The sequence below is a fragment of the Humulus lupulus genome, chromosome 5 (assembly GCF_963169125.1).
Source record: "Humulus lupulus chromosome 5, drHumLupu1.1, whole genome shotgun sequence".
Lineage (NCBI taxonomy): Eukaryota > Viridiplantae > Streptophyta > Magnoliopsida > Rosales > Cannabaceae > Humulus > Humulus lupulus.
Genome location: NC_084797.1, coordinates 234,149,550 through 234,162,235, shown reverse-complemented (window position 1 = coordinate 234,162,235; position 12,686 = coordinate 234,149,550). Strand labels below are relative to the sequence as shown.

Here is a 12,686-nt window from a genome sequence, read left to right as displayed (position 1 = left end):
ATGCAACATGTTGATTAGAGAATTTGACCAGGACTGGAGTAGAGTTGCTGGTGGGCCAGGTGGCCAGTTTATTATTGAGATTATCATCTCAAGAAAGATAAAAAAAAAAAAGATGGTTAAGTGAGCCACGGATAGGAAGGATTGAATAGAAAGCATTAGCTAGATTAGCTAAGGATTGTATAGTGTTTGATATGAATTTATTGTGGTATAGAGGTCGGATTTGGAATCCGATGGACATTGAGGTTGACTGAGAGATTCTGGATGAATCTCATGTTATTCTTGTGTTCGCTTCATTCAGGCATCGTAAAGAGGTAACGGGTTATGAAGGCTTTATAGTGATGGCCTGAGATGAAGGGGGGAAATAATGAGATGCGTGTAAAACTCTTAACCTGTTAGCAGGTCAAGACACCTGGTCGAGTTTCACTGACCCAAGAGTCAGAAGTGGCAGTGCGTTGCGAACGCCGGGCCAAATGGAGATTAGATCTAATCGAGGTCGGCATTGGATGATCCATATAGGGTATCAGTGCTGGACCGACCGGAAGGTCAATGTGAACTATAAGCGCTTACCTGGTCTAAGGCCAGATGATTTCAGCCAATGTATATGACCTCGGTGACTGTTTGTCACATGGCTGGGGGACGCTGTCCTTAGTTACGACTCTAGAGTCGGGAGGATGGTTATGTTGGTGACTATCACCATGCACCTATCCTGATCAAGCTTATGAAGGAACCACCTATCAATTGAGTTATTTGTTGATATTACGTCATGTTACCTGTTGATATTATATCATGTTACTTGATGATATTACATCATGTTATCTGTTGATATTACGTCATGTTATCTGTTGATATTATATCATGTTATATGGTGTTTTCTTGCTGGGCTTCGACTCACGGGTGCTACATGGTGCAGGTAAAATCAAGAGGAAGTTGGACCATCCTTGAGTTGGAGAGCTTAGGTGATGACGTGTACATATGCAGCTGCTCGTCCGCCACGACCGAGGTTTAAAGTGGAACTAGGGTTGAACCCTGTTTTGCCGCTTAGAACGGCCTGTTGTAAATATTTTCTGTAATAGACTCTGAAACTATATTTTCGGGATCCCAATGTATGTATTAAACGTTCTAGTGAAACGTTACATCTTAACCAAAGTTTTTAATCCCTAAACCGCTAATCACACTTAGTTCACGATTTTGGCCAAATGACTCGATTAGCGAGTTTAGCACTGTTTACAAGGCACACTGTAACGGTCCTTGGAGTTTGGGGCGTTGCAAGTAATGCCTGACGTCCTGGGGATGCCTCCAGGAGCTGGTAGGAGCGGGATAGCCACTTCGCGGCTTCAGCCTATAAAAGCCGTCCAGGGCCTTGTCCTTGACATTGACCTGCGGCTCCAGCTTGTAGAAGTACAGGATCTCCGCAGGGGTAGGCTCTGCGACCTCCTTCGCGATGCAAAACACCCGCCACCCAGCGAGTAGCCGGTACACTTGAGGCAGAAGCTGGAACGGTGCGATTCCCACGTACGTCAAGAACTGCACGAAATAGTCGTGAAGCGGGAGCGTAGCTCCCGCATTGATGTGATCGGCGCTCCAGGCCCCGAATCCTTCCACGGACGTATGCGCCCGCTCCTCGATCCTGGCCATGCGGTTGTGAAAGAGTCCAGGAGTTGATTCGATGCCCAGACGCTGCTCCAGGAGCAGCATCATCCGGTAATTACGAAATAGTTTGGGCGTCACGTCCATTTCCCACCTGTTGCCCTTGGGCGTCTGGGATCCAGGAACGACGACATGGGCCCTATTGACCTCTTCTTCAGAATGGAGCGTAACGCCCGTTGCCATAGCTGACGATCTGGGAACAAAGAAAGAACGCCAAGCAGTCAGTACCTAAACCCAGGAAACTCGGTCAAGGTATGGGGGGTCTCCTAAGGACTGCTTGGAGCCCCTTCGGATCAGGCCCGGAACACCGAAAAGCCCCGGGACCCTGATCGGGAAAGAAGAAACTACTAAGACCCGCCCTCTGTCCGGGAAGCATCTGGATACAGAGCAACCCGAACCAAGCAACCTTCCTAACAACTCCTAAGTACAAAGCTTAAACGCACGAATTAAAAGAACATCATAAGTTCATATAGTCGTCAAGAGGGTCAAGGGAACTTACTGTGAGTTGTTGGCTGTAGAAGGTGGTGTATGTCGTCGGCGATGTCGGACATGCAAGGCTCGAGTAGAGCTTATCGGTTCTTAAACTGGTTCGAGAGTGTAAGAATGCCAAATTGGCTTTCGTGGGGTATTTATAATGGCCCCAAATCCTAGCCTCAGATCCAACGGACAGGTGTCTCCCCATCGGACGGTCGGGAGTCGCGCAGGGATATTAATGAGCCCCCTCAGACTGGATCCTCACCATCTCGGATCTAACGGCCCGGGAGGGGCGGATGCCAAAGGTCGCCCCATCCTACGGTCCACCTCATCCCAAGGATATTAATGATGGACCCCCGTGCGGATGGGACTCTTCGTGACGTGTGCTGACACACTAGCCTAGGCCTAGCGACCCTTGGGAGGGCTAGGCGACCTTTCAAGACCTGTGCAGCAATCGCCTGGTAACACGCGTACCCTTGCCACAAAGCGAGAAAAAAGTAAACTTCCCCGGACATTGGTAAGCGGTCTGGGCCAAGCATACGGCCAATACCACAGCCTGCTGTCACGGACCCGCGATCCCAAGCAGGAACTGGGAAGGCAACCGTGCGAGCGTCCTGGGGACGATGCAAACCTCCTCCTGGCACGCCTAGGCGAAGGCTTGGGGGGTAAATGTTATCCCCGTTTCCTGCATGGACCCGGGACATTCGTCCAGGCCCATGGTCAGGGGCTGTTCATCATGCGGGCCCAGCCCAAGGCCTCTTGGTACGGGAGTGTACAAGAGGGGGGGTACGGGCCCGGGGCGCATTTCTGGGCCCATTAGGGGGGGTCCGGCGTGGTCATCTGGGTCCCGTCATCCGGGACAGTCATCCGAGAGACGTGCAAATCGTTCGAACCCCCCACGACATGCGCGTTCTGGTCCTGGCCCCTGGTACGGTCCGGGTCTGTGGTAAATGAAGAGGGACAAAGGTAAACGAACCCAGATCACGTCGTCCCCGGTTGGAGGGGCCAAGCGTCCAGGACCCTGAAGCTGCCCCACTCCGCGTGGGCGTTGTCCCCACTTTTCACCTGCGGAAAAGGCTACCTCGGGATTGCATGCCGTTGTTTCAGGTCTGCGCTGCCAAGTACTCTGACTGGTCTTGTCTCCTGAATCTGCCTCGTAACTCGAAGTGTCCAGACCAAAAGCACCATTTTTTCGGGCGAGATATAGCTCTTGAGTCAACTTATTGGGCCTTAGCTAGTCTGGAATTCATGTAGGTTGTATCTTTTATATTGGGCTTCCACTAGAAAGGCCAAGAATATCCTTATCTCTTATGGGCCCGGGTCATACCCAGCCCAAACCCAGTGTTCCCATAAGCCTATAAATATAGGCTATAGAACACTGGAAAGAGGGATCTCTCTTCAACTAAGATATAGTTACTCTGTCAAAATACAGAGAGAAACTCCATTGTAAAAGGTTTTCCAAGCTCTAATACTACAGACTCGTGGACTAAGGCTCATTAACGCCCCAACCACGTAAAAACCCCATGTTAATCTTCTACTTCTATTATTATTACCCTTAAATAATATTTATTAATATAGAAACCGAAAACCTCGGTTAACACTACCCATTGCCTAAGCCTATTATTATGAGCCTAAAGTCCTAGTGATTCTTGAGCATATTTTGTCTACATTAGTGAAGAGTGGTGAACAATGCATGCATATGGATCAATGCTTTGATGGGTTGATGGTGAGTTTTTGGCATGCATGCATAGATTCAATTGTTGAGTAGTTTTTGTTGTTATGGTTGAATAGGCATTTTTGGATTGAATTAGATTGTCGGTGTGGTTTAACTGAAATTCTGGATTGTTTCTACAAATCGTGATTTATGACTTTTGTGTGAGATTTTCTGACATTGAGACTAATTCAGAGTTGCTGACTTGATACATGTATTTTTTATTTTTCTAGTTTTGTGAGTTTAGTGTGAGTCTTTACTCGAGGGCGAGTAAATATTAAGTTTGGGGGAACTTGTTAGGTTCATTTTATGTTTGTTTTAGAGATTGTTTTATGTTATGATTTTAGTTATTTGAGATTGTTTAGTGCAAATTTATGCTTGTTTACTTCTTGTTTCAGGTTTTAATAGTAAAATACATAATATGGAGTGAAATGAGAAGAAACATGTTAAATATGATGAATAAGATGGATTTAGTGTTGATTGTGGAGTTTCAAGACATTATGTGTGGAAAATACTACATTGAAGATGCTTAACACACGTCGTTTATGCTTTATAAAGCAAGTCTGAGACTTCAAGCTGCATTTTTACCATGCTTTCTTCACTTTCTGAAAATATCTCTAGAAATATAAGTTGTAGATATTTTTCTTAGCTTTCTATAGCTTTTTGAATCATTCAATTTGGAGTTATATCGAAGGAGTTATGATCAAAATTCGATGAGTTGACGCTACAGGTTGTTCGAGATGAGTTCAGTTTTATTATGTACAAAGTAGCGCCCCAGCATTGTCGAGAAACAAAGAGCATGATTTAATGCAGGATGTAGCGCCTAGGCGCTACATTTCAGCACCCCAGCACTATCAGTTTTCCAGAAACGTGTTTTGTGATTTATTTATAGCACCTCAGCGCTATCTCGTGGTGCCCCAGCGCTAGGGTCTGTACGGAACGAAATTTAGGGGAATTTTCAGGGGCAATCATGTCTTTTCATGTAAAAATTAATTAGGGTTTATAAAAGCTTCCTTAATGATGTTTTTAGAGGAGAGGGAGATCAGATTAAGCAAGGAGGCTAGAGAAGAATCAAAAGCCTAGAGTTCTTTTTCTTTTTCTTTTGATTTAGACTATGTTAAATTCTATGTTTTTGTTTGATTTAGTCTAGGGGTGAGCATCGGTCGGTTTGGGCGATTTTTTCACCAAAAAAAATCCAGAATTCGGTTTTCGGTTCGGATTGGTGCAATCCGAAAACCGACCGAACCAAACCAGTTTAAAAAAAACCGACCGTTTTGGACCGCGGTTTGGTCGGTTAAACCGACCAAACCGAATTGATTATTTATTTTTTATTTTTTATTTATTTTTTAAGTTTTAGTTAAAAAATTAAAAATTTTGGATTGTTAGAATCCATTTTTGTATGTTTTTAAAACATAAATATATAGAACATAATTACATTTACAAGTGCCTTAAGTTTTTTTTTTTATTTTATTAAATTTTTTAATAATTAATCATTATATAATATTATATTATTATTTTATTGTGTTCGGTCGGTTTCGGTTTTTTTGGTCGGTTCACCCAAAATTTCCAAACCGACCGAACAGTGGTGGTTTGCACCGTCGGCGGTTTTTTCGGTTTTCGGTTTAAACGGTTTTGGTTTTTTCAGTGTTCGGTAGGTCGGTGTACACGGTTTTTTCGGTTTTTCGGATTTTATGCTCAGCCCTAATTTAGTCATGTTTATGAACTAAATTTCTGATTAGGTTTTCTAATTGACTCTCTTGAAACTCTATTATGATTTAATGCATTTATCTATTTCTTCTTCATTTGAAATCTATTCAGTTTGTGTTTATTGTGTATGTGATTGACTGCGCACCTTTTATATACGATTTATGAATTTGAATCAAAATCTGAAAAATGAGATTTAAATATGCTAAAATTGAATAGACATAGATTTCAATTTAGAACGAGAGTATCAAATTGGTTTATGTGATTTGTGGCTGTATTCATTGCTTCCTATTGTTTGAATTGACCATAGAAATATAGGGAATTCACACTCGGTCGAGTTTTCTATTTCTTAACTCGAATAGTTAACATTTTTGCATGCCTATCATTTCAGTGAGAAGAGTTTCAGTAGTAATTGCATTAAAGAATAGTATAGTGGATAGTAGAGAATATTATGATTTCTAACTGTTTCATAGTAAATTTAATCATTGCGTTCTTGTTATTATTTGATTTCTGCAATTTTAATTTATTTCTGTTTTCTTGTTTTCAAATTTCACAAATCCGGTTTTATTAGTCAAATAGAAACTAGAAATTAATTATTTGGTAATTGATAAATTAGTCTTCGTGGGACGATACTCATTTTTATCGATATTTATTATAAATTGCGATTACGTATACTTGCATAACTATAAAATCCGCAACAAACTGGTTGTACTTTATTTCGGTCATCTCCTTTGTGAGATATGTGCAACACATTGAATTTTGCTCGATTTTGTTCCTCTCAATCTTTGAATTATAAATTTCCCTTCCAAAAAAAAAGAAAGAAAGAAAGAAGAATTATAAATTCATAATTTTTCTTGAAAATTATAATTAATAAAGCATAAACACAAACTTTATCCTAAGGGACTAAAACCAATGATTTTATCTCACTCCATTCATTGGTTGTATTGAATTTTTTACCCTCTGTCTCCTCCATTATATGATCAATCTTAGAATATTTGGAATCAATGACTTTCTTGCGAAGGTGAGGAATTTTACTCAATTCTGCATGGAAGTTTCTTACGTGCATCCCAATTTATTTAAAGTATTTCCCCTAAAAAACAAAATATTATCTCTAAATAAAAACATTACATTTACAAAAATCTTTTATCTTTATTAATTTTGTGGGTACGTGTCACTACTCATTTATTTATTAGAATCATGAGAAAGATTGTGTCCTAGAATCATAGTTGGCACAAGCTTTTTACACAAAATTTTGGCAATACATTTAGTTTAATAGTTAAAATAAATCTATATATCAATTTGCATAGTCACCATATCAAATTTTATAACTTATTAATTTTAATTCATAATTCTTCATAAAAACAATAACATTATAATTTATTTTTTTTATTCTCTATTTTCTACCAAAGAATTATTTTATTTAAAAAAAAAATTACTATTATCTCATTTCCTCGAATGATATCTATATTTATAGATTTCGTGGGGTTTAAGTTTCGTGTTTAGTATTTTATGAAACCTTAATTCAGTTTAATTGTTGAATGTTGATATGGAAGAAATGAAAAGGGAAGGCCCAGACTGGAGCACACTCCACGAAGATCTCATAATCTCCATAGCTAATCGCCTACCTCTCGAAAACTACGTCGTTTTTGCCTCTGTTTGTCGTTCTTGGAGAGCGGTCCTCTCCAAGCACAGTTTCAACTCCTCAAACCACCACCGTCTCCCATGGCTGATCCTGCTCCGGCAAAGAACCCGTTCCAACTCTGAAACCATCCGCATCATCTACAGCCTCTCAAACAACAAACTCTACAAGCTTCTTCCACCATCGCCGCCTCCTCCTCGTCCTCGGACCACTCCGATTTTCTCCTCTTTGGGATGGATAATGACGGCGGCGGCCACCTCCAACGACCTAGCTCTCTTCCATCCTCTGTCGCCCGATCGTTCGATCGTTACACTCCCCAATTGTAGAATCTCGACCGTCCACAAGCTCTTGTTATCATCGAAACCGACTTTCCCGCCGCCGTCGGACTTCATCGCCGTGACGATCGTTCTACAACCGACGAATCAATTGTTGTACTGGAGACCAGGAAACTCGAACTGGAAGAAGATTCTAACAGTACCGCGTCATAGTTTCTTCCTCGATCTCGCTCTTTTCAACGGACGATTCTACGCCGTCGATCACAACCGCAGAATTTACGCCCTAAATCTCGGTCCAAACCTCCCCGACGATGAATACGATCGAGTGGCTACGTTGATTTCGCATCTGAACCTTCCGAAATGTGACGCACCGTTCGTGAACCCATACGACGTCGAAATGTTGTTCTTGGTGGAATCGGAAGGGTCGCTTCTCGTCGTTCAGGGGAACCGGCAATGGTGGGGCGAAGGTCGGCACGAAACGATGGAGTTTCGAGTGTTCGAGGTGGACGTAAACGACGGCGCGTTTCGTAAGGTTGAGAACTTGGGAGACAGGGCTCTGTTCGTTGGGGATAATTCGTCGTCGTTTTCGGTCAAGGCTTCTGAGTTCGAGGGGTGTAAGTGTAATTGTGTATATTTTGCTGACGATTTTCGTAAATTGGATAAATGTTGGGTTAGAAATAAAGATATTGGAATATTCCATTTGGAGACTGGGGAAGTTGAGCATTTTTTTGTGTTTGAGGAAACACACTCCAATTATCTGGCTCCACTGTGGGTTCAACCAAGCTTTTTTATGTGAATTTTTGACTTTTTATTTCCAACAAAAATAATTATTATTGTGTAATTTTCTTTTTCTTTTTGGTTTTTTTATGAAATATAAATAAAAAAGAAGGTTATGATGATATATTTCAAATTCAAAGTTCTATTTTGGCTTCATTAATTTGATTGATATATTAATTGGCATAGCATGCATTTTTCTATATTGGACAAAACAAATTTTATATTCTTTCAACTTATTCTGTTAATACTTATTAAGTATATTTATTATTTCTTCCTATTTTTATAAATAATTAATCTTATTAATTATCTCACTATTATATAACATGGTGTGAGTTGGTACAATTTAATGAAAAATACTATTTTGGCCTTATGTTTTTATAGAATAAGTAATTAATATTTGTGTTTTTGTTAAATGACAATTCAGATTTTAGACCTGATTTTGTTAAAATATTTTCAATTACAAGATCAATTTTTTAATCTTTGGAGATGAGATGAGTTCATAGTAGAAGAGAATGTGTTTTGAATTCGGTCTAGTGTACTATTTTGATCTATTTTGATTTTGTAAAATACATAGTCTGAATTGTCATTTAACAAAACACTTATAGCATATTCCAGAAAAATACAAAGGCACATTTTCCCTCCAATTCAAAGATTTCTTTTAGGGAATTACTAGTTTATTAAAATTCCAATTTCCTAACTAAAATGTCCTACTTATATTTCTAATAATTTTGAAAATTTGATACATTAAGAATCTTCTTTGTTTCCATTTGTCCCCCCCCCCCCCCCAAAAAAAAAAAAAAAAAATCTTTGTTCCTTCCCAAAAAGGCCAACACATTCTTAGAACTTTTTTTGTTGAGTGTCAAAGAGGTAAAGTTTTTCTAGCAAAATGAAGTTCTAAGCATAAATTGAAAGTAGTATTTGGACCTTTTTTTAATTGCTAAAATGGATACTGAGCTTATGAGAAAATAACAAATAATAAAACTGTTTGCCTAATTTATTGATAAAATTATATGATATATATTTGTAGGAATTTTCTTAAGTAGGGATATAACTTTTGCCATCATTGTAGGAGTGTTTTATATTTTCGGTATTTGAGGATATTATAACCCAATTTTGTTTGTTAGTATACATTATAGTCATAACAAACTTCCCACCAATTTTTGATAAATTTTGAATAATTTACAGTAATATGTACAAGCAATTTTTTTTATCTAAAGAAAGTGCACCAAATATCAACTATGGAATCCCACATATATACAAACATATTTCTCAAATCAGAACCTAAGTATGAAAGTTTTGTTCACTAAAGCGTAAAAATCATGATCAGTAAATGAAAAAAAATACATAGAATTACAAATAAAAAATTTGTTAGCAAAAAAAATTACATGTAAAATTATAATTAATTGAATTTTAAGAATAAAACAAATTATTAGTTGTCAATCTTTTCTCTTATCTTTTTTTTTTAATGGGTGTCATTCTTATCTTAGTTGGATTAAGTATTTTAGGTTTGAAAATGAATTTTGTTTTGCTTTTCCAAAACATATTATTATTATTATTATTATTATTATTATTATTATTATTATTATTATTATTATTATTATTATTATTATTATTATTATTATGTAATTGTGTTTGTTTTTACATGAGAATATATATATATATAAAGAAGGCTATGATGTATATTTCAAAGTTCTATTTTGGCTTCATTAATTTGATTGATATATTAATTGGCATGGCATATGCATTTTTGTATGTTTGTATCTATATTGGACAAATTTTATTTTCCTTAAAATTATTCTGATAATACCTATTGAGTATAATTTTTATTTTTATAACTAATCAATCTTATCTATTATCTCACTTTTGGAAACTACTTAATATAGCATGGTGTGAGTTGGTACAATTTTAGATTTTTTATGGGAGTTATTAGATGTTATTGGAAATTTACTATTGACATTTATCATAATATTGAAAATTTGAGATATTAAGAACCTTCTCTGTTCTTATTTGTCCAAAAAAAAAATTGTACAATTAATAGGCCATCACATTCCTTGAAGATGCTAAGAGCCTTGCAAGTAATAGGTCAACACATTCTTAGACAATGCTAAGAACCTTATTTGTAGTGTGTCAAGAGCTAAAGTTTTTCTAGAAAAATGAAGTTCTAAGCAGAAATTGAAAGTGGAAATTAGACCCTTTTTTTTAATTGCTAAAATGGATATACATATAAATATATATATATATATATATATATATTTGTTTTTGTTCGAAGGAATTGCTAAAATGAATACTTAGCTTATAAGCAAAATAACAAATAATAAATCAACACTATTTATAGGTATATAGGATAGGACCCCTCGATCAAAATGTGTTAACCCATTCTTCAAATAAAAAACGGTTATATCCATTTATTGTGGAAATTATATTATATATATATATATATATGTATATATCCATTTTTAGAGTTGAACAATATTTCCTACCAATTTTTTTTAAACAAAAATACTTATTTTTTAGTTCAACATTGCTATTATATCCTCAATTTGATTCATAACTAAACTTCTTCTTTTTTTCATTGTTTTTAAGAAATATTTCTCCCTTCAATTCATTTATTTTCAAAATTTATTTGTTTTAGTTATTTTTATAAGAATATGGTAATTTATGATGATTGTGAAAGAGGTTCTTTTTAGTAAGTTGATATAAGAAGAAAAAAAAATAAAAACTTAATAAAATAAAATTAGTAATATGGGTTGTTATACCCATTTTTTGAGTGTCACTACCCATCGACCCAGTTCATACCTAAGACTCAGTCACTTTTTACTTTGTCTAATTAGTAGGCCAAGCCCAATTACTTAAACCTCCTCAAATGTAACCCTAACTCCTCAATATAAATAAGAGGAGTAGGGACCGAAAAGATGGGGGAAGGAGAGAAAAGGGGCGGTAGCTTTTGCAGAGAGAGCTTTCCCTCTTCAATGGAGCCAGATAGCTAAACGCTCAATACAAATGTAACACATGGCTGGCAAGATGAATAATAGTGACTAAGTGGATATAGGTCGTCTTTTTGGGGCTGAACCACTATAAAATTCCCTTTCTATCCATTATATATGGGCACTAGAAGCATCTCATATACTTTATTTAACTCTCACAAATCTTCTCCATATTATTCTTTCGGTGTTGGACGAGTTACCGAAAAAACGAGCCAACATTTTGGTGCTTTCATTGAGAGTTGAACACAAGGAAATAGACATTTGAGTCATTGAAATTCACCCCTACGACTATCCTTCCCAAACCATCTCTGTTGGGCAATATCTCAGACATATCGCTGCAGTAGCTGGTGGATTGGCTCATCAGCTCCCCCACATTGGTGAATAACCTCAAATATGAACATCTGAGGTAGGTCGGATATGGGGACCCATTCTCAAAGGTGTGCTCAGGTTCTGGAACTTGCCTAGGGAAAGATGTCACTCCCAAGATCTACCGCATGTTTAGGGTTGCTTGGGATCGTCTGAAAGGAGGAGTTAACCTGGAGCATTCATATTGCTTGGTTCCTTGAGGTCCTCGAAATCTTGAGCATTCATATTGCTTGGTTCCTAGAGGTCCTCGGAACTTAGTGCATTCATATTGCTCGATTCCTCGAGATACTCAGAACATTGAGCATTCATTTTGCTCGGTTCCTTGAGATCCTCGAAACCTTGAGCATTCATTTGGCATGGTTCCTAGAGTTCCTCATAGCCTTTGAGCATTCATATTTCTTGGTTCCTTGAGGTCCTCGAAACCTGGAGCATTCATATTTCTCAGTTCCTTGAGATCCTCGGAACCTGGAGCATTCATTTTTCTCGGTTCCTTGAGCTCCTCAGAACCTGGAGCATTCATATTGCTCGGTTCCTTGAGGTCCTCGGAACCTTGAGCATTCATGTTGCTTGGTTCTTAGAGGTCCTCTGAACCTGGAGCATTCATATTGCTCGGTTCCTCGAGAACCTCGGAACCTTGAGCATCAATTTTTCTTGGCTCCTCGAGATCCTCGAAACCTTGAGCATTCATTTGGCATGGTTCCTAGAGTTCCTCAGAACCTTTGAGCATTCATATTGCTCAGATCCTTAACGTCCTCGAACTTGGAGCATTCATATTGCTCGGTTCCTTGAGATCCTCAGAACCTGGAGCATTCATTTTGCTCGGTTCCTTGAGGTCCTCGAAACCTGGAGCATTCATATTGCTCGGTTCCTCGAGATCCTCAGAACCTTGAACATTAATTTTGCTTGGTTCCTAGAGTTCCTCGGAACCTTGAGCATTCATTTTGCTCGGTTCCTTGAGATTCTCAAAACCTGGAGCATTCATATTGCTCGGTTCCTTGAGATGCTCAAAAATTCATTTTTCTTGGTCCTTAGAGTTCCTCGAAACCTTTGAGAATTCATATTGATCGGTTCCTTGAGGTCCTCGGAACATGGAGCATTCATATTTCTCG

General features: G+C 38.1%; 1 protein-coding gene across 1 annotated transcript; it reads left to right on the top strand.

Annotated features, from left to right (window-relative positions):
* Nucleotides 1-7,024: 7,024 nt before the first annotated feature.
* LOC133778405 (F-box protein At2g26160-like) lies at nt 7,025-8,351 on the top strand. Its single transcript, XM_062218313.1, has one exon. The coding sequence runs from the start codon at nt 7,083-7,085 to the stop codon at nt 8,244-8,246; it is 1,164 nt and encodes a 387-aa protein (XP_062074297.1). The 5' UTR covers nt 7,025-7,082; the 3' UTR covers nt 8,247-8,351.
* The last annotated feature ends 4,335 nt before the right edge of the window (nt 8,352-12,686 follow it).